We start from the raw sequence: 23500 nt of genomic DNA on the forward strand, positions 1-23500 counted from the left end.
TATTTATTTATTTTGATTTGTTGGCTTTGGAAATAGTTACTGAGATTGTGGGTCAATTTGCTTGGACTTTGGCCTTGTATCTCTTTAATTTTGAGCCATGAGTTTCGTTTGGGACTTAACAATGACTTTTATATTTGTTAAAATGAAAAGAACCTTCGAATTATTGTAATATTTTTAATAAGTATCTAACCTAAAATTTTTTTAATTAAGTATTTAAATTTTATTTTTATATATTAAATTATTTTAATTTTTAATATCGTTAGAATAATATTAATATTTAAATATTGATATAAATAATATGTGATTGATATGTGATAATAATGTAAATATCATATGTTATTTAAAAAAAATAAAAAAATTATTTTATTTTTTAAATGTTACGTGATAATTATATATTAAATCACATAATAATAAGATTCATTTATACCAAAATTTAAGTTTCATTTTAACATTATTGTAACGGTTAAGAGGTTAGGGTACGAAATTGAAATTTAGATAATTAATTAGAAAAGTTTTTTAATTTTTCATTAAAAATGTAATAGTTCAGGGCCAAATAGGTATTATTACATTCCAAAATGACCACCGTAGGTTGTAGACTTGCAGAGTCAACGCGCTGCGTCCGTCAGCTGCACTTCTCTCTCAAACTCTCGCTAATATGCCCGTTCCTTTTTTAACTGTTTCTTGCCTTTTATTTCACCTCTTTCTAAGAGACCCTAAAAGTTTCTCCTTTGTTGATTGATCCTCTGGATTTCATCTTAAACACCATATGAAATCCATTTCAAAGCTCGAATTTATATAAAAACCAAAACCAAACAAACACTTAAGCCGAGCCGCCCAACGCGCCCCCTCTTCTTTCTTTCTCCTCTGTAATTGCTTTAGGGGTTTCCTCTCTCTCTTTTCCTTTTCTTAAAAAATCTCTCTCGAATCTCTTTTCTTTAATATCATGCTCCATACTGTGGATGTGTAAGCATCAATCGCTGTTCTCTATCTCTCCTTTCTCAGGTCTCGTCTCTCTCGCTTTTAGACTTTCTGTATAATCTAATATCTGATCTGTTTGGAATTTTTTTCGATTTTTAAAATCTCTGATTTCCGTTTTTTAGAGTATTATTTTGCGCTTTATTTTATGATATAAAAATTTTTTTTTTGGTGTGTCTTTGTAGTAGTTGGAAGCAGAGAAGTAGAGGTGAGATGGCGAATATAAGATCGATTTTGCCTTCGAGGCTTCGCCAGCTTTTATCTGGTGAAACCGCCATCGGTCCTTCTACCAAACTCGACTCTGAACCCGTAAGTTTTTAATATTTATTTATTTATTTTTATTTGTTTAATTTTCCGGATGAAATGCTATCTGATTAGGGTTTATCATAATCTTGTATTATTTGGTGAACCGATTAGGGTTTCTATTTCCTCCTTCGTCGTAATAATTAGTATTTTAATTTTTTTTTTGTTTCATTATGTTTTCTCTGTTATTTTTTCGTTGTTGATATAATGGACTGTTTGGCTGATACTATAGATTGCTTCTCGGAATGTGGTTAATTGAGACAGAATAATGCTTTAGGAGCGAATTGATTCTTATCTTGTGGTATTAGTTGTGGTCACAAATTTGTTATGTTATGTGCATTTTCTTAAAGAAGTATAACGATGTCTTAAACTGACATCCTTATATTTTTTATGACATGTGTCACATTCTTTCCGCTTAAGACCCTAAATCGAAATAAGCATTCTGTATTTGCAAATGTTTTCTCTAACAATCAGGGTAAACAGTTTGATGTCAGTTGTAATCTTTCAAAATGTTGGGCTGACTGGATATTGCACATTTACTCATGGAGATCATTTGTATTAAGAATGAAGGAGTTTTTAAAGATAACTTATGAGCTTTTTTTCTTTCAATTTAATGCCGGCCTAGAAAATTGAAGCGTGTAGTTTGTCATTGACAACCTTCTTAGGATGTTATCACACTGTCTTTTTATTCTTAGAAAAAAAGGTTATGTTGTAAATTGTGATTCCGTGTTATTTTGAGCTAGGTATGAATTTTCTCCATGGTTCTAGGCTTACATGCAGAAAGCTTTCTTTCTTAGAATTCCTTTTGTCAATAGATGGATGAAATTATTTGTTTTAGGTAAGAGAGGACAGTTTCCATTCAATGCTTTCAAACCCATTTAAATCTAGAGTTGTTAGAAAGTTTAATTTGATCTATGGTAGGTCTTTTGCAACCTTTTACTTTTAGAATATGTTATGGTTGTGCGGTTTATTGCTGGTGATTGTAATTGGATATCTTTTGTTGTTTTTGTAATGAAGTATCATTATATAATTTATTTATATATATGCTGTCAATATAGATTTATGTATATATTTATATATTTCTCAATTCAGAGATACTAATAGCTATTATAAGATGGCACTATCTGTTTTCAAGTAGGTGTGTGCTTGGTATGACTTTTAGTCCTTTGATAAAGTGCTTCGTATCTTCTTGAGAATCTATTTTCTCTTGCTACATTGTGAAAAAATTAGAAGATTTATATATTTTTTTTATCATTTTACGTGTGAAATTTTTGGATTCCATCTTAATTATTATTACAGAAGCAGTCACATCGTTGTGCACTTCCCAAGAAGGCAACACAAATTTTCATTGTTAACATAGTGATATGAATAATTATGATCCACCAATTAGCCAAGACTTGAAAAGCCTTTTATGCAATGAATAAGAAGTGATGTTTTTAGTTCCCATGGCATTACATATTCCCATTGTTTTGACCTTCACATTATTGAGCTTCAAAATATTCTTTAGTTTTATGCTTTAAGATTAGGTGTTTTTAGATTATCTTTCAATACAATTTTTTATTTTCCTATTACTCATATTTGGTTTGACTACTGTTGTCCTTTAAGAAATAAAGACCCAATAAGTTGATTAATATACTGGTTGTCGTGAACTTGCTTGAATGGAAGCATCTGTTCTTTTCTTGCTTTTATATTTTTTTTGGCAAATAAATCCAACGTTGTACTGTCACTTGCAGCCTTCTCAAATTAAAGCATTTATTGATAAAGTGATCCAGAGTCCATTACAGGATATAGCAATACCTCTTTCAGGCTTTCAATGGGAGTACAGTAAGGTGATTTTGTACTACTTATTCCTCTTGTTTACCCCCTTTTTGGTTCTTTCACTCAATCACTTTTTGCCTTTTATTCAGGGGAATTTTCATCATTGGAGGCCACTGTTTCTTCAGTTTGATACATATTTCAAGACATACGTGTCTTGTAGGAATGATCTTCTCCTATCAGATAACATTCTAGAAGATGATAGTCCATTTCCAAAGCATGCAGTTCTTCAAATACTACGAGTAATGCAAACAATCTTGGAGAATTGCCACAACAAGAGTTCATTTGATGGCTTGGAGGTATGTTGAGATGGCTTCAAATTGTTTTTTAAACTACAGTGATTTGCAAACTTTTTGAGGTCCTACTAACTTGTTAATTTATGGGATGCTCTATCTATGTGCTTCTCCAATATTGTTTTATCTAATACAACTCAGTGATTCTCCTTTCAGCATTTCAAGCTCCTACTGTCATCCACTGATCCTGAAATTCTTATAGCTACACTGGAGACTCTTTCTGCACTTGTTAAAATAAACCCATCTAAGGTTCATGGGAGTGGTAAGTTGATTGGATGCGGCTCTGTTAACAGCTATCTGCTGTCTTTTTCACAGGGGTGGGGGAGCAAGGAGGAAGGGTTGGGTCTGTATTCATGTGTTTTGGCAAATGAGAGAACACAAGAGGAAGGGCTTAGTTTGTTTCCATCCGATGTAGAAAATGATCGTGACAAGTCTCAACACGGGATTGGTTCTAGCCTCTATTTTGAATTGCATGGGCTCAATACTCAAGGTACTGAAGAAAGCAGTGGCAATGCAAGTTCTACTTCGCAAGTCATACACATGCCAGATCTACATATGCAAAAGGAGGATGATCTGTTAATAATGAAGCAATGTATTGAGCAGTACAATGTACCTACCGAGCTCCGGTTTTCATTGCTAACAAGAATTAGATATGCACATGCCTTTTGTTCACCCAGGATCTGCAGGCTGTACAGCAGGATTTCCCTTCTTGCATTTATTGTGCTTGTTCAGTCTAATGATGCTAATGATGAGATGACATCATTTTTTGCGAATGAACCTGAGTATACAAATGAATTAGTCAGGATTGTGCAGTCAGAAGAAACTATTCCTGGAACTATTAGAACTCTCGCGATGCTTGCCTTGAGAGCTCAGTTAGCTGCATATTCAGCATCTCATGACCGGGCACGAATTTTAAGTGGATCAAATATTAGTTTTACTGTAGGAAATCGAATGATTCTGCTGAATGTGCTTCAGAAGGCAGTATTGTCACTGAAAGGTTCTAGTGATCCATCATCTCTTGTTTTTATTGAGGCTCTTCTTCAGTTCTATCTGCTTCATATTGTGTCACCTTCTGCATCAGGGAATAATATTAGAGGGTCAGGAATGGTTCCGACCTTTTTACCTCTTTTGGAGGATTCTGACCCAAATCATATGCATCTTGTCTATTTGGCTGTAAAAGCTCTACAAAAGCTCATGGATTACAGTAGTTCAGCTGTGTCATTGCTTAGAGAACTGGGTGGAGTGGAGCTTTTGGCTCAGAGGCTACAGATAGAAGTGCATAGAGTTATTGGTATGTCTGGCAGAAATGATAATTCAATGGTCATTGGTGATTTCGCGAGATACAATGATGACCAGTTATATTCACAAAAGAGGTTTATTAGGGTCCTTTTGAAGGCTCTTGGTTCTGCTACGTTTGCCCCTGCAAACCCCACTAGATTGCAGAACCCTCATGACAATTCTCTGCCTGTTATGTTGTCACTCATATTTGGAAATTCAGATAAGTTTGGAGGTGATATTTACCACTCAGCTGTGACTGTTATGAGTGAAATTATCCACAAAGACCCAGCTTGTCTTCCTGCACTTCTTGAACTGGGTCTTCCAGATGCCTTTTTATCTTCAGTGTTATCTGGAGTACTTCCATCTTCAAAGGCTATATCATGTGTTCCTAATGGTCTTGGTGCCATTTGTCTTAATGCCAAAGGTTTGGAGGAGGTGAAAGAAACTTCGGCATTGCGATTCCTTGTCGACATCTTTACCTGCAAGAAGTATGTGCTGGCGATGAATGATGCAATTATTCCTTTGGCTAATGCAGTTGAAGAACTTTTACGCCATGTGTCTTCATTGAGAAGCATTGGCGTTGATATAATCATTGAAATTGTGAATAAAATTGCTTCCTTCGGGGACGGTATTAGCTTTTCTGGATCATCATCTGTAGAAAAAGTTAATGGGAGCACTGCTATGGAAACTGATTCTGAAGACAAAGGAAATGAAGATCATTGTTGTCTGGTTGGTGAAGTGGATTCAGTAACTGAAGGAATAGGTGATGAGCAGTTTCTCCAGTTGTGCATTTTGCATCTCATGGTTTTGCTTCATAGAACAACAGAGAATTCTGAAACATGCCGCCTGTTTGTGGAGAAATCAGGAATTGAGGCTTTACTGAAACTTCTTTTAAGGCCCAGTATTGTACAGTCATCTGAGGGGATGTCTATTTCTTTACATAGCGCAATGGTTTTTAAAGGGTTTACTCATCATCACTCTGCTCCTCTTGCACGTGCTTTCTGTTGTTCTCTTAGGGAACATTTGAAGAAAGCTTTGACAGGGTTTGGTGCAGCTTCAGGGTCCTTTTTACTGGATCCCAAAATGGTGCCTGATGATCGAGTCTTTTCTCCACTTTTCCTTATCGATTTCATTTTATCTCTAGCTGCTTCCAAAGATAATCGTTCGATTAGTGCTTTGCTTGCAGAATTTGGAAACATAAGCAAAGATGTTCTGGAAGACATGGGCTGTGTCCATCGTGAAATTTTATGGCAGACTGCTCTCCTTGAAGATGCCAAGCTTGAAATGGAGGATGATGGCACTAGTGCTACGTATGCTGAGCCTGAGTCACAGCAACGGGAATCTACTGCAAATGATACTGAAGAGCAAAGGTTGAACTCCTTTAGGCAGTTCCTTGATCCATTATTAAGGAGAAGGACAACAGGATTGAGTATTGAATCCCAGTTCTTTGACTTCATAAACCTTTACCGTGACCTTGGCCGTGCTACTGGCTTTCAACAGAGATTGGGTATTGATGGTTTGAACATGCGGTTTGGAGCCAATCATTCTGCTCCATCAGATGCTTCTGGATCTGCCAATAAAAAGGAACATGACAAGCAGAGGTCATATCACACCTCTTGCAGTGACATGGTGAGGTCACTTTCCTTCCAAATTACCCATTTGTTTCAAGAGTTGGGAAAAGTGATGTTACTTCCTTCTCGTCGTCGGGACGATACAGTTAATGCATCCCCTGCGTCAAAATCTGTTGCTTCTAGTTTTGCCTCAATTGCGTCAGATCATATGAACTTTGGAGGTCACTCAGATTCTTCAGGCTCAGAAGCATCCATATCGACAAAGTGTCGCTACTATGGTAAGGTTATTGATTTCATTGATAGTGTTCTTCTGGACAGGTCCGATTCCTGCAATGCTATTATGCTGAATTGCTTATATGGACGTGGAGTTGTTCAGTTAGTTTTGACAACTTTTGAAGCTACCAGTCAATTACTATTTGCGGTTAATAGGGCTCCAGCATCTCCAATGGATACAGATGATGGTGATGTAAAGCAGGATGAAAATGAAGATTGCGATCATGCATGGATTTATGGTCCATTAGCTAGCTATGGTAAACTTATGGATCACCTGGTGACATCCTCTTTTGTCTTGTCTCCATTCACCAAACACCTGCTTGTGCAACCACTTGTGAGTGTGGTTGTTCCTTTCCCAAGGGAAGCTGAATCTTTTGTGAAGGTGCTTCAATCCATGGTGCTTAAGGCTGTGCTTCCAGTTTGGACACACCCACAGTTTACTGATTGCAGTTATGATTTCATCACTACAATTATATCTATCATTCGGCACATCTACTCTGGTGTTGAAGTGAAAAATGTTACCAGCAGCAATAGTGCTCGTATTACTGGACCTCCTCCAAATGAAACAGCTATAGCAACAATTGTAGAGATGGGATTTTCCAGGTCTAGGGCAGAAGAAGCACTGAGGCAAGTTGGATCTAATAGTGTGGAGTTGGCAATGGAGTGGTTATTCTCCCATCCAGAGGAAATCCAGGAGGATGATGAACTTGCTCGTGCACTTGCCATGTCTCTTGGGAACTCTGAAACCGACACAAATGTAGATGTTACAAATGACAGTAGCCAGCAACTTGAAGTAGAGATGGTCCAACTTCCTCCTGTTGGAGAGTTGTTGTCAACATGTACAAAGCTGCTTCAGATAAAGGAACCTTGTGCATTCCCAGTTAGAGACCTTCTTGTATTGATATGCTCACAAAATGATGGTCAATATAGGTCCAATGTCATTTCCTTTATTCTTGACCAATTGAGAGATTCTAGTTCTGCTTCTGATAGCAGAAACAATTCTCTGCTCTCTGCCCTTTTCCATGTTCTTGCTTTAATTCTTCATGAGGATGTGGAGGCACGGGAAATTGCTTCAAAGAGTGGGCTGGTAAAACTTGCAACTGATTTACTTTCAGAGTGGGACTCTGGTTCAGTGGAGAAGGAGAAACCTCAAGCTCCAAAGTGGGTAACAACTGCTTTCCTTGCTCTTGATAGGCTACTTCAGGTGGATCAAAAATTGAATTCTGAAATTGTTGAGCAGTTGAAAGGGGACAATGTTAGTAGTCAGCAGACATCTGTCAGTATTGATGAGGATAAGAAAAGTAAGTTGCATTTTTCATTTGGATCTCCAAGACATATAGATATTCATGAGCAGAAGAGACTGATTGAGATTGCTTGTAGCTGTATAAAGAACCAGTTTCCATCTGAAACAATGCATGCTGTCCTGCAGCTATGTTCTACTCTGACTAGAACCCATTCTTTTGCTATTTGTTTTCTTGATGGTGGGGGTGTAAGTTCTCTTCTTTCTCTGCCAACAAGAAGTCTCTTTCCTGGGTTTGACAATGTTGCTGCTACCATTATCCGTCATGTCCTTGAAGATCCTCAAACCTTGCAACAGGCAATGGAAGCTGAGATAAAGCACAGTCTTGCTGCTATGGCTAACAGGCATTCCAATGGAAGGGTCAGTCCACGTAATTTCCTTGTCAACCTAAGTTCTGTCATTTCTCGTGATCCAGTAATATTTATGCAGGCTGTTAAGTCTGTCTGCCAAGTTGAAATGGTTGGTGACAGACCGTACATTGTTTTGATTAAAGACCGTGACAAAGATAAATGCAAGGAGAAGGAAAAAGAGATGGAGAAAACATCAGACAAAGATAAAACACAACAAAATGATGGAAAGGGTAATTTGTGCAATATGAACTTGGCAGGTCCTGGCAATGGGCATGGAAAATTTAATGATTCAAATTCTAAGTCGGTTAAAATGCATAGAAAATCTCCTCAAAGCTTTGTAAATGTGATTGAGCATCTTTTGGATTCAATTAGTTCTTTTATACCTCCCTTGACAGATGATGTTAGAACAGAGGTGCCTGTTGATGCACCAACATCAACTGATATGGAAATTGATGTTGCTGCCATCAAGAGTAAAGGAAAAGCCATTGCAACTGTGTTTGAGGAGAATGCAGTTTCTGTCCAAGATGCTTCTGCATCGCTTGCTAAGATAGTATTCATCTTGAAACTTTTGACAGAGATTCTGCTAATGTACGCTCCATCCTCTCATGTGCTGCTCCGGAGAGATGGTGAAATTAGTAGCTGGAGGGTTCCTCATCAAAGGGGCTCAACTGGTTTATCCACTAGTGGAATATTTTACCATGTTCTTCACAAGTTTATTCCATATTCCCGCAATTCAAAGAAGGAAAGGAAAATTGATGGTGACTGGAGGCATAAACTAGCAACTAGGGCTAGTCAATTTCTGGTTGCATCTTGTGTGCGTTCAACAGAGGCCAGGAAGAGAGTCTTTACAGAGATTAATTATATTTTTAATGACTTTGTTGATTCCTGTGATGGTTTCAAAGCACCAAGCAGCGACATGCAGACTTTTGTCGATCTTCTAAATGATATACTGGTTGCTCGCATGCCTTCTGGTTCATGCATCTCAGCAGAAGCTTCTGCCACTTTTATAGACATTGGTTTGGTTGCATCATTAACACGCACCCTTGAAGTGTTGGATTTGGATCATGCTGAATCACCTAAAGTTGTCATTGGGCTTATCAAAACTTTGGAACTTGTAACCAAGGAGCATGTTCATTCTGCTGATTCTTCTGCTATCAAAGGTGAGAATTCAGTCCAACCAGCTGATCTTAATCAGTCTGGAAGAACAGATAATATTGTTGATGCATCACAGTCCATGGAAATGGCATCTCAGTCCAATCATGATGCAGTTGCAGCTGACCATGTTGAGTCTTTCAATACCGTACAAAACTATGGTGGGTCTGAAGCTGTTACAGATGATATGGAACATGACCAGGATCTTGATGGTGGTTTTGCTCCTGCTACTGAGGATGATTATATGCAAGAAACCTCTGAGGATGCAAGGGGTCTTGAAAATGGTGTTGACAATGTGGGGATTCATTTTGAAATCCAGCCCCATGAGCAAGAAAACCTTGATGATGATGAGGATGAGGAGATGTCTGGAGATGATGGGGATGAAGATGATGATGATGATGATGATGAGGACCATAATGATTTGGAGGAAGATGATGTACATCACCTGACTCATCCTGACACAGATCAAGATGATCACGAAATTGATGATGATGAGTTTGATGATGAAGTATTGGAGGAAGACGATGAGGATGATGGTGATGATGAAGCTGGAGTTATTCTAAGGTTGGAGGATGGTATCAATGGAATGGGTATGTTTGACCATATTGAGGTTTTTGGTAGAGACCACAGCTTTGCCAATGAAACTCTTCATGTAATGCCAGTTGAAGTTTTTGGTTCTAGACGTCAACGACGTACTACATCCATTTACAGTCTTTTGGGGCGCAGTGGTGAGAATTCGACCCCCTCAAGGCATCCTCTTTTATTGGGACCTTCATCACTACACTCAGCCTCTCCAAGGCAGTCAGGTGTTTTTTATTTTTTTATTTTTTTAATGTATTCTATATTCTAATGATACATATATATAATTTTTTGGATTTTGTTGTAATTTACAACTTAATGCTTATTAATTTTTTAGTTCTATGTGCATCTCTGCTTTTAACGACCCTCTACCTTTCTCATTATTTTTCTGTCCTCCAGAAAATGCCCTTGATATGGTTCTTTCAGACAGAAACTCAGACAGCAACTCATCACGGTTGGATAGTATTTTCCGGTCTTTGAGGAATGGACGTCACAGCCATCATTTGAACTTGTGGGTTGATGAGAACCAGCAAAGCAGTGGGTCAATTGCAGCTACCGTACCACAAGGCCTTGAAGAGTTGCTTGTTTCCCAGCTGAGACGACCAGTCCCTGAGAAATCTTCCGAACACAACTTATCAATGGTGGAACCTCAGACCCACAGTGGAGCTAGACAGTTACAGGAATCAGGGGCTGCTGCAACGCCTGAGATTCACGTAGAAAACAATGTAAATAATGAAAATGCCAATACACCTCCATCTTCTGCAGCAAATGATAGCTCTTTGGATGCTGGTGGGAGACCTGCAGTATGTGATTCTTTGCAAGGAACAGCTGCATCAAGTATACATTTACAATCTGTTGAAATGCAATTTGAGCAGAATGATGCAGCTGTTCGAGATGTTGAAGCAGTGAGCCAAGAAAGTAGTGGTAGTGGGGCTACTTTAGGGGAAAGCCTTCGGAGCCTTGATGTTGAGATTGGAAGTGCGGATGGCCATGATGATGGCGGAGAAAGGCAAGGTCCTTCAGACAGAACTCCTGATCCTCAGGCTGCTCGTTCAAGAAGAACAAATGTGGCTTTTGGGAATTCTACAGCTGCTGCTGGGAGAGATGCACCTCTTCATAGTGTTACTGAGGTTTCAGAGAATTCTAGTCGAGAAACAGATCAAGATGGTCCAGTTGCAGAGCAGCAGTTAAATGGTGATGCTGGTTCTGGATCAATTGATCCTGCATTTTTGGATGCTCTCCCTGAGGAGTTGCGTGCTGAAGTTCTTTCAGCTCAGCAAGGTCAAGTGCCACAGCCTTCAAATGCTGAACAACAGAATTCTGGAGATATTGATCCAGAATTTCTTGCAGCCCTTCCTCCAGACATCCGAGCTGAAGTCCTTGCACAACAGCAAGCACAAAGGCTTCATCAATCTCAGGAACTTGAAGGTCAACCAGTTGAGATGGACACAGTCTCAATAATTGCAACATTTCCTTCAGATTTACGAGAAGAGGCATGATTTTTTTAGTAGTGTGGTTAAATTTTAAGTTGCAAGTTGAACATGTCTAAACATTTTTCCTTTTGTTAATTTTATTCTCAGGTTCTCTTGACGTCATCTGATGCTATTCTTGCTAATCTCACGCCTGCCCTTGTTGCGGAGGCAAACATGTTGCGCGAGAGATTTGCACATCGATATCATAATCTTCTAGGAATGTACCCTAGGAATCGCAGAGGTGAATCTTCTAGGAGAGGTGAAGGCATTGGATCCAGTCTGGACAGGATGGGGGGAAGTATTGTGTCACGCAGATCTGTTTCAACTAAGCTAATTGAAGCTGAAGGAGCCCCTTTAGTTGGCATGGAAGCTCTTCAAGCAATGGTTCGGTTACTTCGCGTAGTTCAGGTGCTCTCTTAGTAGGTTACTTTTTCCTTTTGATCTTCATCCTTGATTTTGATCTAGGCATTGACATTTTTAATACTGCAGCCATTGTATAAAGGTTCATTACAGAAGCTTCTCTTGAATTTATGTGCTCATATTGAAACCAGAACAGTGCTAGTTAAAATCTTGATTGAAATGCTGATGCTTGATACAAGAAAGCCAGTCAGTTGTTCAAATACAATTGAATCACCATACAGGCTTTATGGTTGCCAGAATAATGTGATGTATTCTCGTCCTCAGAATTTTGATGGTAAGATATGATGCACGCAAGTTCATAGCATCTAGTGATTCAAGTTGGCTTGTCATAAGAACACTTTAGTTTTTCTTTCCCCTTTATCTTTTTGAGGAAAAAATTCTCTTTTTGTAGGTGGTTCTTTTACTTTCTGTTTATTCTTCACAAGTTTAATATCTGGAGGAGTTTTATGGTTTGTTCAGAATTTGACTTGCATTGTTTGGGTTCTAAGTTATTTCTTTTATCTTATCCTTTTTCTGTAGGAGTTCCTCCTTTGGTGTCTAGGCGAGTTCTTGAAACTCTCACTTACTTGGCCCGAAGTCATCCATATGTTGCCAAGATCTTACTTCAGTTTAAATTGCCTCTTCCCACCCTAAAAGAGCTGAGGAATATTGATCAGTCACGTGGAAAAGCTTTGATGACTGAGGAGCACGAGGAAGGATACATTTCGATTGCATTGCTTTTGAGCCTTCTCAATCAACCCCTTTACTTGAGAAGTATAGCACATCTTGAGCAGGTGATAACTGATTACCCTATTTGAAATGTGTTAAAAAATTTTATATCTTTGTGTTTATTATTTGCTCATTTACAATTTTTACTTCAGCTGCTGAACCTGTTAGATGTCATCATTGATCATGCGGAAAGGAAGCCCCCTTCATCTGAGAAATCTAGGGCAGTTTCTACTGACCAAATACCTGCTTCACAAATTGTAATGTCTGATGCTGATGTTAGTGCTGAGAATCATGATGCTCCTTCTGAAGTTTCTGAATCACCTTTAAAGATTGCTGATTTATCCACGCCCTCAACATCTGGTGCAAGTAGTGAATGTGATGCACAGATTGTGCTGACTGATCTCCCACGAGCAGAGCTCCGACTTTTATGCTCATTGCTTGCACGGGAGGGGTAAGTGATGTCTATACTATGTGTTCTTTTTTGTTGTCTATTCCATCAAAAGTCTATGTTTTCACCATTTATCTCAATGTTTTAATTGAAAAAAGGTCCCACGTTTTGATTTTCTGTAACTCATGCTTTGCAACCATGAACCAATCCCCTTCCCCCACCCCCCACCCCCGCAAAAAAAAAGAAGGAATTGACTGAATTTTCCTATCAAATAATTATTTTCTTTTCATTGTCAAATTTTGAATACGATTTAGTGCCTTCTTTCCATTTGCTCGGTCTGATGTTCTGTTTCCCACCCAGTTTGTCAGATAATGCATATGGTCTGGTGGCAGAGGTAATGAAAAAGCTGGTGGCTATTGCTCCAAGCCATTCTTATCTGTTTATTTCTGAGCTAGCAGATGCTGTACAAAATTTGATTATATCTGCCATGGACGAGTTACGAATGTTTGGTGAAGCAGTGAAAGCCATACTCAGCACAACATCTTCTGATGGAGCTGCAATTTTAAGGGTCTTACAGGCACTAAGTTCTCTTGTTACTTCAATAACTGAGAAAGGAAATGATCTTCAGCTGCTTCCTGAAACAGAGCGTTCTTCTACTCTTTCTCTGGTGTGGGATATCAATGCAGCCTTAGAACCTTTATGGATAGAGTTAAGCACTTGCATAAGCAAAATAGAGAGCTATTCAGAATCTGCACCCGATTTATTAGCTCCATCCAGGACTTCCACTTCGAGACAATCTGGTTTAACACCACCCCTTCTTGCAGGAACTCAAAACATCTTACCATATATAGAATCTTTCTTTGTGATGTGTGAGAAGTTACATTCTGGACAACCAGGTTCTGGTCATGATTTTGGCATGGCTGCACTTTCTGACATCGAAGATGCCAGCACATCTGCTGGCCAGCAGAAAACTGCTGGTCCTGTCTCAAAATTTGATGAAAAACATGTTGCCTTTGTGAAGTTTTCAGAGAAGCATAGGAAGCTGTTAAATGCTTTCATTCGCCAAAATCCTGGGCTGCTTGAGAAGTCATTTTCTCTTATGCTGAAAGTTCCCCGCTTTGTTGATTTTGATAATAAACGTGCTCACTTCAAGTCCAAAATAAAGCATCAACATGATCATCATCACAGTCCTCTAAGAATATCGGTTAGAAGAGCTTACATACTTGAGGATTCTTATAACCAACTACGGATGCGGTCGACCCAAGATTTGAAGGGGAGGTTAACTGTTCACTTCCAAGGAGAGGAAGGTATTGATGCTGGTGGGCTTACAAGGGAATGGTATCAGCTGTTGTCCAGGGTTATATTTGACAAAGGAGCATTGCTTTTCACTACAGTGGGCAATGAGTCAACATTCCAACCTAACCCCAACTCAGGCTATCAAACAGAACATCTTTCATACTTCAAATTTGCTGGGCGAGTTGTAAGTACCTTCTCTAGTTGCTGCTATTGGATTGACGCTTCTTTTCTCTAACTTTTTGTTCGGTTCCTGATTAAAAATTTCCAGGTTGGCAAAGCACTTTACGATGGGCAACTCTTGGATGTCCACTTTACTCGATCTTTCTACAAGCATATCTTAGGGGTCAAAGTTACTTACCTTGACATTGAAGCAATTGATCCTCATTACTTCAAAAACTTAAAGTGGATGCTTGAGGTCTGTCATATATCAATTTTCTTTATCTTTTCCTCTTTTTCTCAAGGAGTAGAGGGCGCAATAGAGTTTGTTAGTTTGCTGGCAATTATCTCTCATGGTTTACTAGAGAGATTTTAGTTTTGCGTACCTTTTTTTTTCCTTACTTCTTGTTTGTTTTTTCAGAATGATATTAGTGATGTCCTAGACCTTACTTTCAGCATTGATGCTGATGAGGAGAAGCTGATATTGTATGAAAGGGCACAGGTACAGATTGTAATTGATCCTTTCATGAAGCCCTTTTTGGTGACACTTATGTTATAATTATGTTCTACAAAATATGATGCAGGTGACTGACTATGAGCTGATTCCTGGTGGTCGGAACATTAAAGTTACTGACGAGAATAAACACCAATATGTTGATTTAGTAGCTGAGCATCGTTTGACAACTGCTATTCGTCCTCAAATAAATGCATTTTTGGAAGGATTCAATGAATTAATTCCTAGGGAATTAATATCTATTTTTAATGACAAGGAGTTGGAGTTACTGATAAGTGGTCTTCCAGATATTGATCGTAAGTGTTGTAAACCAATTTATATAATGTTAATTACATGATAGAATGCTTTATCATGCCACCATCATCTAAATATGACCTGATCTGTGATAACTGTCTCCTAGTGGATGACATGAGGGTGAATACCGAGTATTCTGGGTATAGTGCAGCATCACCTGTTATACAGTGGTTTTGGGAGGTTGTTCAAGGGTTCAGCAAGGAGGATAAAGCTCGGCTTCTACAGTTTGTGACAGGCACTTCAAAGGTAATTCAACACCTAAAATTGTAGATAATCTTACTTATAATTTTACACTTAAAGTTGTTACTGAAGCTCACCCTAAAGGTTAATTATTGAATGTTTGAACTAAGATTCAGGTAGCATAAATGAGGTTTTAGTATGTAGAGATATAGCCGAGCTCTATATAAAGGTTAATTATTGAATGCTTGAACTAAGATTCAGGTAGCATAAATGAGGTTTTAGTATGTAGAGATATAGCAGAAAACTTTTGATTCATTACCTGTCCCAATCACTTAGCTATAGCTCTATATTGGTGTATAAAATAACTTAAGCTTAATAACCGATCTCAAATCTCATTTCACAGGTTCCTTTAGAAGGTTTTAGTGCACTTCAAGGAATTTCAGGTTCACAGAAGTTTCAGATACACAAAGCATATGGCAGCCCTGATCACTTGCCTTCTGCTCATACCTGGTAATCTGTCGGTCATCTCTACAATATTTGTCCGAAACAATATATTTGGTTAATTGCGCTACTTAATGATTTTCCTTTTATGAGTTTTCTGTCCTTTACTTGCAAGTTGCCTACCTTTCTTTGTTACTAAGAAGCACTTTTTTGTGATTAATGCAGTTTCAATCAATTGGATTTACCCGAGTATCCTTCTAAAGAACATCTAGAAGAGAGATTGCTGCTTGCAATTCACGAAGCCAATGAAGGTTTTGGGTTCGGTTAAGATTTGAAGTGGTAATCAGAGTCATCATGTAGATAAGATATATAGGCACTGGGATCGGGATATTGTTATGGGCTGACGTTGAATTGGTAAATGTTCATACACTGTACAGTCACATTTTGGCTATTGCAATGCCTCTGGCAGTTTTAAATTTGCCATTATTTTCGTTCATTTACCCCATTTCTTCTACTTTTTCTTTCTAATATTGCCATAGTTAAAAAGGAAAAAAAGGAGAGGCTCACTAATGAATCACCACACGTTGATTTGAGACCCTCTTTCCAGGAATCCTGCATGAAATTTGGTCATTTTGTTTCTTAAATTGTTTGATCATTATATGCTAATCCACTGATAATATATAACATTTTTATACTGTGTATAACAGCGAATCAAATGTGAACTAAAAACTTTTATGCATAGATATTAGAATAAAATCAAATACAAACTCTTGCATATATCAAATATAAACTGTTATGCATGGACATTAGAGTTTTGACCATTACTCTTTGAGTTGTGGTCTTTAGGAGTTCACGTCCGATCCAAGGGTAGTTCAAAATGATTTTTCCTTTTCTTTTGTTGTTTGCTCCATGTTTTTAACTCTTGGTCCAAATTTTTTTGGCAACGCTCTTGCTCCAAATTGACCCAACCCAAGTCAGTAGAATTCAAGCTCAAGCCAGAGAATAGTGGAATGAAGTTTTGAAGTACTTGAATCTGTCTTATTACATGAAAAAAAAAAAAAAAAGAAAATAGTCGAATCCAAAAAACTTAGGTCCAACTGTTATTTACGTGATAATAATTCAGATAGGAACCGTACCGTCTATGATTGAAATGTTCAAGATTTCTTGGTTCTTGATCACAACTTGCCACAGGCAACCTGGAAGAAGGCAGTCATCTCACATGGTAAAGGTCCTGAAGTTTAGAAACTCGACAGGGTTTAAACCCTTTAATCCAAATGCATACCGAAACCCAATTGAGAGATCATTTGCAACACCATGTGTTACATAATTTCTATCCCCACAGCACAGCTGAACAGCCTCAATCATCTTTTCCACTTCTTTTGGTTATAAAGTCAGAGTCACAATTTAACGTCTAAAGTAAATCTTCCCTAGCGCATCATCCTTGATAATGTTGTTAAGGCTATCAGGAAAGTCAACAGGCCACAAGACTACATCACTTTCCCTAAGAACCATCTTTGAAAGATGATCAGCTGCTTTATTACTCTCACGCCATGAGTGAGTAACCCGATGATTCTCAAACTTGGTTAGAAGTTTCCAGATTTGCTTCAAACAGCGACTACTCTTTGCACCATACTGCTGCTCTCGATTAATGGTTTTCACAACACTCATTGAATCAGATTCAACCCATATTACTTTAATACCTAAACCTAAAGCAAGAACAAGACCCCTCCATATAGCCCATAGTTCAACCAAGAATATATCATCTTGAGGAGCTTTAGAGACAAAAGCACATAAAGGGTCACCCTTGTAATCACGAAACAAACCACCAAAACCCGAATTTTCAGGATCTACAGATCCATCTGTATTTAATTTTATGCATCCTATCTCTGGCTTCTGCCATTTACACCATCTAATTGACCTGGTGACAGGATTTAAAAGGTCACTCCATCCCTCAATGTTCAGGTTTCTGAGAAAAACAACCCTCTCAGCTTTCTTTGGCACTGAAGATAACTTACAAGTGTCCCTGAATGGCAGGTCATCTAATCTGAGTTCATCCTCCTTGGTCTTGTGTTTCTTCCCTCGAAGGTGTTTCTTTAAACATTTTTCACTTGAAGTATTTATCAGACAAAGTACACAGCTCCATTCCCTTTGAACTCTCTTTGGATGGGTTGACCAAGTAAGATTCACCTCTGTACTGTCAGAACTGAGATCAAAATTTCCCTGGCACAGAGAAATGTGAAAAGGAAAAGGACTCACATAAAAACTCATGATAACCTGATTTAATCAAATCAAGCATAACTTCACTTACAAACAAACTATGAAATTCCTATGAATTAAAGAAGTTGTTATGGAGAAGGAAAAGAAATATTTTCATCCTTTTCCGAATTCAGTAATTTTCCCTTTTTGTTTTTACATATATACCTTCCCTTTGCGGATGCCCCAATGTTGTGTATTATTGTGTTTTTCATCCATAGATGATCTTCCTTCACTAATTATATTATTCTAAATTATCAATGCATAAACCTACCTGGCCAGTGGTAACTTTCTCCAATTTTGGCCCATTCTTGAGTCTGTTTGTATCAGCATTATAAACGATGCCATTCTGTGCTTCCGATACAACGCCCTTCGTCTTTGGCAAGAGCAGGAAATTCCATAATTTCTCTATATAATAAGGCCTGATTAAATGCTTGAAGACATACGAAGCACCGCCAAAGTAGGGTGTGACCAGCAGTATGGTAACAACACCCTTTGCATAAGGCCAGAAAGGAAACCTACCATGATAAAAAAAGAAAAAGAAAAAACAAGCACAAAATTCACTGAGAAAATCCTAGTAAACACTGAGATTGGCATATACAAACATGCACACTAGTGGCAAGTCTCAACTCTTACTTGTTCCATCAAATTATATAATAAGCTCATAAAATTTCCAAGCTGAACTACAAAAACAAGCGAAAACGCGATTAAACAATTTAAACTATCAATTACAACTCTAAAAGCCCAGAATTTACCACTTCAAAACCTTCCCAAGCGTCAGCTCCACCATTGCAATCAAAGCAAACAGAACCCAGTATGTCAGACATTGCTGATTTCTGAAGCAAGAATTAGTCTCTAATATCCGAATTGAAACATACCTGCAATTTAAATAGGGGAAAAAAATAAAACCATCTGGACAGATGCCAAGTTTGCAATCATATAGAATTCAAACCAAATTCCGTACATCAAAATGTAATGAGAAAGTTAAGATGAAAACTACGTACACGGGATAAATTAAAGTGAACGAAGGCCTGCAGATCAACGAAAATTTAAAAAAAAAAAAATAGTAAACGTTAGCGACTTTGAGGCAAACACTTGATAAGCTTTGAAGAAAGCTTGACTCAAACAAGCATAAAGATTTAACATCTTATCTCATTGCAGAAGGTTTAAAGAAAATTGACAAAGAAATTAAAAAAAAAAAAGAGAGAAACATAATTGCATACCAACAGAGAACAGTGAAGACATTTGCTAAGAGCTCGAGAAAAACTTCCCAATTACCCATCTCTTCAGCTTCTCCTTCTGATGTTCTCTTAGTCTTGGAAATTTCCTTTTACCGACATTTTTTAAGTGGGTTTTTTCGATTTACGGGGAATAGAGTTCGGGAAAGCTGAGAGTCGATTACAGTCAAATCAAATTATCAAACTAGAGAAAAAGATGGGTTGAAATGGGAAAAAAATATATGAAGACCAATCGTCACTCGAAGAAGCTGCTGTGATGTTGAATTCAGGCACTTGAGACGCAAAGCATTAATTAAAGCGCGTCTGCTCGAAAATCGTGGTAATGTTTATACTTGCTCCTTAAGGAAAGGAAGCGAATCCACCAAAAACACCATTCCGGCGTTCTCATTTGAGAAGCGAAGCATCAATTGGAGCGCGTCTGTTCGAAAACCGTTGTAATTTTTGTAGTCACTGCTTAGGGGACCGAAGCGAATGCACCAAAAACACATGTTACGTTCGTAGGAAGAAATACTCGTTGGAATTGGCATATAGTAGGATAGAGAGGATTTAAAAAATAGATTAAAAACGTAAAAAGAGTTAGGGACGAAAAATCAGTACTTTTTTTTTTTAATAAAAAGCTGGATATTTGGTTACCGCAACGTGATTAAAGTCTGACCTTTTTCTTTTTTTTTTTTTTTGGTTATGAATGATTAAAATCAAGTTTGGTAAAAATAAAATATGCAAAAATGCTAAGCCCAAAAGAAAAAGGAAGGTATAAAGCAAAATAAAGGAAAAGTGCACCATAAGATAAACAATGATGTCGATAATATTTGGATGGAAAGTATACATAATCCGAAGCATCTTTACTACTAAAGGTGCCAAGTTTCACCAGCAAACCCAGGCCTTGCACCCAAATAGATGAAATGTATAAGTTAGAAATTGGTACCTAAGATTTAAAAGTAAATAGATGAATAAATTTGTTATATGCAAATTGGTTGAGTCATACGGTTTTTTTTTTTTTTTTAAGTAAATGAAATTGTTTAAAACATGATAAGAGATATGCTTTTTTTTTTTATTACTGCGAATGGTTAGAACAATTTTTGATTTGGTCATTACAGTTTTTTCTTTTATTCAAAAATCATTATGGTTACTTATAAGATGTTTATGATCTATTTGTTGAATGCTCTTCTCTGATACTATTGAAGTACTTACATATCCGTTACTTAGAGCTATTGACACCTTTTTAGCTCACACAGTTGATTGCTACCGCATTGCAATTGACACAACAGGAAGGTTTGGTTTAAATCTGTCTTAGCTTCTAAGCTTTGTTGCATCCTGACATTGTTGGTTGCCCACTTTCATATATCTGAATGTATATATCATGCGGATGAATCTATCTCTTTAACATTTATAATTTGTCACGACATTCATACATGTAAAGTCATTTCTGTTCTTTTAACATGAGGTATTTGTATTCAATGAGTTTTTTTTTTTTTTTTTTTTTGTGTACGAAAAAAACTTTCTCTTTACTATCCATCCAACTCTTGACCAATTAATAATCTTAACTTTTTCTTTTTCTTATATTATTGCTTTTTATTAACTGTATATATCACATTCAAACAAATATAAATTCAATAAAATATTAAAAATTATTATAACAGATCCAACAAAGTCAGGCCCTCAATGCTATTTAAAGTTTAAATAGGAAGTCTTTAATCCGAAACATCTTTACTACTAAAGGTGCCAAGTTGCACCCTACTGAAATTACAAAGTGCCTTGGAGGCGATATTCAACGTAAAGCACTTGAAGCAGCATCAGAGCCCTTGTCTTGCTACATTCCTGCAGCATATTCATGCAGAATTTGCATTTGCTGATATCACTTCCGTAGTTGCTCAGACACTGTAAGCAAACCAAGACCAAGAAGCGTTAGTCTCGAAAAGTAGCAATAAAATGCATAACAACATTTTGCACACTCAGAATTCAGGAAGCATCACTCAAAACCAAGGACTAATAAATGAAGAATACAAGGGAAGAAAGATTCATACGTCTCTTAGAGCTTTGGATTGACTACCACAAGCATCAGAGTTCGCAACAGAGTTCATTTTTGGTGAAAGAGCAGCAGCAGCTCATTCTGATGATGCGACAGTCTCACGTTTGACGACACGAGGGCCAAAAATGGCATCAGTAGCCCAGTGAGCCATAGTACTTCCAGTACTCCTGCCAAACCTACACATAGACAACGAATAAAACTGAATATAATTCGTTCAATGTTAATACTAATAGCTTATAGTACTAATAGCCTATAAGCAATTACTAATTTTAAGAGCAAATAGGTTTTGACTAACCATCAGCAACAGCAGCGCCAACTCCATTACCACTTTGCACAGGTGATGGATGGAGGTGCAGAAGCAACTACAATAAACAATAACAAATGAAGTTAATAAACATCACTTGGTAAAAAAAACATTTCAGAAACAATATTTCAAACAAAATTTCACTCAAATACCAAATCCGAAGAAAATCCAAATGGAACATAAAATGCTCAATAATCTGCCAAATTTTAACTCATTTCTTACTGAATTCCCTTAATTTTGTGTGAAAATACAAGTATTACGGATGAAATTGACTTCAAGTCCCTATATGATGGTAAGCTATTGGATTCCATAACATAAAAGTTGATTCCTTTGAGGTCAAAAGATTAAAACGTAACTATTAGTATGACTATTCATGCAATCAATAAAAAAAAAAAAACCAGGTTTCAATGGAGCCTTTGGCGCACGAGCAGCAGGGCGAGGGGCAAACCTTCTTACAAAATCAACATTTCAGTTTAACATCACTGTCAATTATAGAGCTAAAACTTCTGGGATAAAAGGGAAATGATGCAAACAATGAGTAAAAATCCCAAAAAAAAAAATGTGCGTCCAATATCCGCAAACATCAAATCTCTAAAAGAATATTACCAAAATTTTACAATCGCTACCGAATAAAATATTAATATCTACAATATTTATATATTCAAATAAAATTCAAAATTTCGTCAAGGAAAAATCTGAAACGAAGATCTAGAAAAATAAGCAGCGATGATTCAACAAAAATATAAACTCTTAAATGTACATGCATCGAAGTCGGAATCATAGCCTAAATCATAATACAATGTGATACTGTTCAATCGAACCACTGTCAGCTCAAGCTTCTTTGTGAAAACTCAAATTTCTAGTAACGAAAATTTTAGAAATAAATGTAAGGAGAGAAGGAAGAAGAGAGATAAGAAAAAATTCTAAAATATAGGAAATAGGTGTAAAATTGTATTTTCTCCTGTAACCACATCTTTTTGTAATAGTTCTCTAATCATTGTTATACCAGCCGTCAATTTTTCAATAAAATAACTAACATGCTGATTCATATATATTGACTATAAAATATATATATATATATATAAATGACTACTAAATTATTAACATAGCCTTCTTTTTCAATTCAACTTGTAACAACTACCTTCCCTTCAAAATAATCTTTGTCCTCAAGGATTGAAGCAAGGAAACTTTTTTTGTAGCTCAATCCTTCCCAGGTTGCATCTTTTGGATAACTATTACTCTATTGTACTAGAACCTCTATGATTGCTCTACCTCTTTTCTTACTTAGTCTTCTATCTAGAATTGCTATTGGTTCTTTGGCCACCATTCCATCTGCATCAATCATAAAGAAAGTAGATTATGTTGGAACCTTCCCAATGTGCTTCTTCAATTGTGAAACATGGAAGACAAAATGAATTTTGGCTTCAGCAGGCAATTCTAGTTTGTAAGCGATAGGCCCTATCTTCTTTAACACTTTATAAGGGCCAAAGTACCTAATAGCTAGCTTAAAACAAGACCTATTGATGACAGATTGTTGTTTGTATGGTTGGAGCTTAACATAAACTAAATCAACAATCTCAAATTGCCTATCAACCCTGTGTCTGTCAGCTTACTGCTTCATTCTATTTCGAGTCCTATCCAAATGAAATTTTAAAATTTTGATTGTGGCCTCTCTTGCTTGCAAACTTCCATATACTTCATCCACTTTAGAATCTCCAGGTAGATATGGTCAATGAATGGGAACAGATTGACCATAGAGTGCCTCATATGGTGTAGTCTAAATGGAAGTGTAAAAACTAGTGTTATACTATCATTCTGCTAAAGAGATCCATTTGGACCAGTGCTTAGGTTGTTCTCCTGTCATGCACCTTAGATATGTCTCCAAACATCTGTTGAGCACTTCAAACTATCCATTTGT

At 37.2% G+C, this 23500-nt stretch overlaps 2 protein-coding genes and 1 pseudogene across 6 annotated transcripts; 1 reads left to right on the forward strand and 2 right to left on the reverse strand.

Moving 5' to 3' along the window:
- Window positions 1-582: 582 nt before the first annotated feature.
- LOC111315514 (E3 ubiquitin-protein ligase UPL1-like) lies at window positions 583-16254 on the forward strand. 2 transcript variants are annotated; one of them, XM_022917287.2, is made up of 17 exons: window positions 583-1002; window positions 1161-1284; window positions 3012-3107; window positions 3186-3392; window positions 3543-10116; window positions 10289-11382; window positions 11470-11769; window positions 11851-12055; window positions 12301-12554; window positions 12642-12940; window positions 13238-14357; window positions 14442-14588; window positions 14751-14831; window positions 14914-15139; window positions 15244-15383; window positions 15721-15827; window positions 15984-16254. In XM_022917287.2, exons 2-17 carry the CDS (start codon window positions 1189-1191, stop codon window positions 16084-16086), a joined length of 11049 nt encoding a protein of 3682 aa, XP_022773022.2. In that variant the 5' UTR covers window positions 583-1002; window positions 1161-1188; the 3' UTR covers window positions 16087-16254. The 2 variants fall into 2 exon arrangements, with proteins under 2 accessions (XP_022773022.2, XP_022773023.2); XM_022917288.2 differs by having other exon boundaries at window positions 1164-1284.
- Window positions 16255-16476: 222 nt separating this feature from the next.
- On the reverse strand, window positions 16477-19828 carry LOC111315515 (uncharacterized). Of its 3 annotated transcripts, XR_016330668.1 has the most exons (6): window positions 19235-19736; window positions 19016-19042; window positions 18767-18889; window positions 18286-18529; window positions 16895-17978; window positions 16477-16791 (listed from the first exon to the last, which is right to left on the reverse strand). XR_016330668.1 is itself a non-coding variant. In XM_022917290.2 (5 exons), exons 1-5 carry the CDS (start codon window positions 19291-19293, stop codon window positions 17163-17165), a joined length of 1269 nt encoding a protein of 422 aa, XP_022773025.2. In that variant the 5' UTR covers window positions 19294-19828; the 3' UTR covers window positions 16477-17162. The 3 variants fall into 3 exon arrangements, 2 of the variants coding, with proteins under 2 accessions (XP_022773025.2, XP_022773026.2); XM_022917290.2 differs by having other exon boundaries at window positions 16477-17978; window positions 19235-19828; XM_022917291.2 differs by lacking the exon at window positions 19016-19042 and having other exon boundaries at window positions 16477-17978; window positions 19235-19737.
- A 434-nt stretch (window positions 19829-20262) lies between these two features.
- LOC149513057 (uncharacterized) lies at window positions 20263-22909 on the reverse strand (annotated as a pseudogene). The gene is made up of 8 exons (XR_016330694.1): window positions 22838-22909; window positions 22724-22728; window positions 21981-22033; window positions 21843-21910; window positions 21727-21778; window positions 21570-21640; window positions 21274-21454; window positions 20263-21127 (listed from the first exon to the last, which is right to left on the reverse strand). The product of XR_016330694.1 is annotated as an uncharacterized LOC149513057 (transcript).
- Window positions 22910-23500: the final 591 nt, after the last annotated feature.

This window comes from Durio zibethinus, chromosome 20 (assembly GCF_047325235.1).
Source record: "Durio zibethinus cultivar Kanyao isolate XHJ-2024 chromosome 20, ASM4732523v1, whole genome shotgun sequence".
Taxonomy (NCBI): Eukaryota; Viridiplantae; Streptophyta; class Magnoliopsida; order Malvales; family Malvaceae; genus Durio; species Durio zibethinus.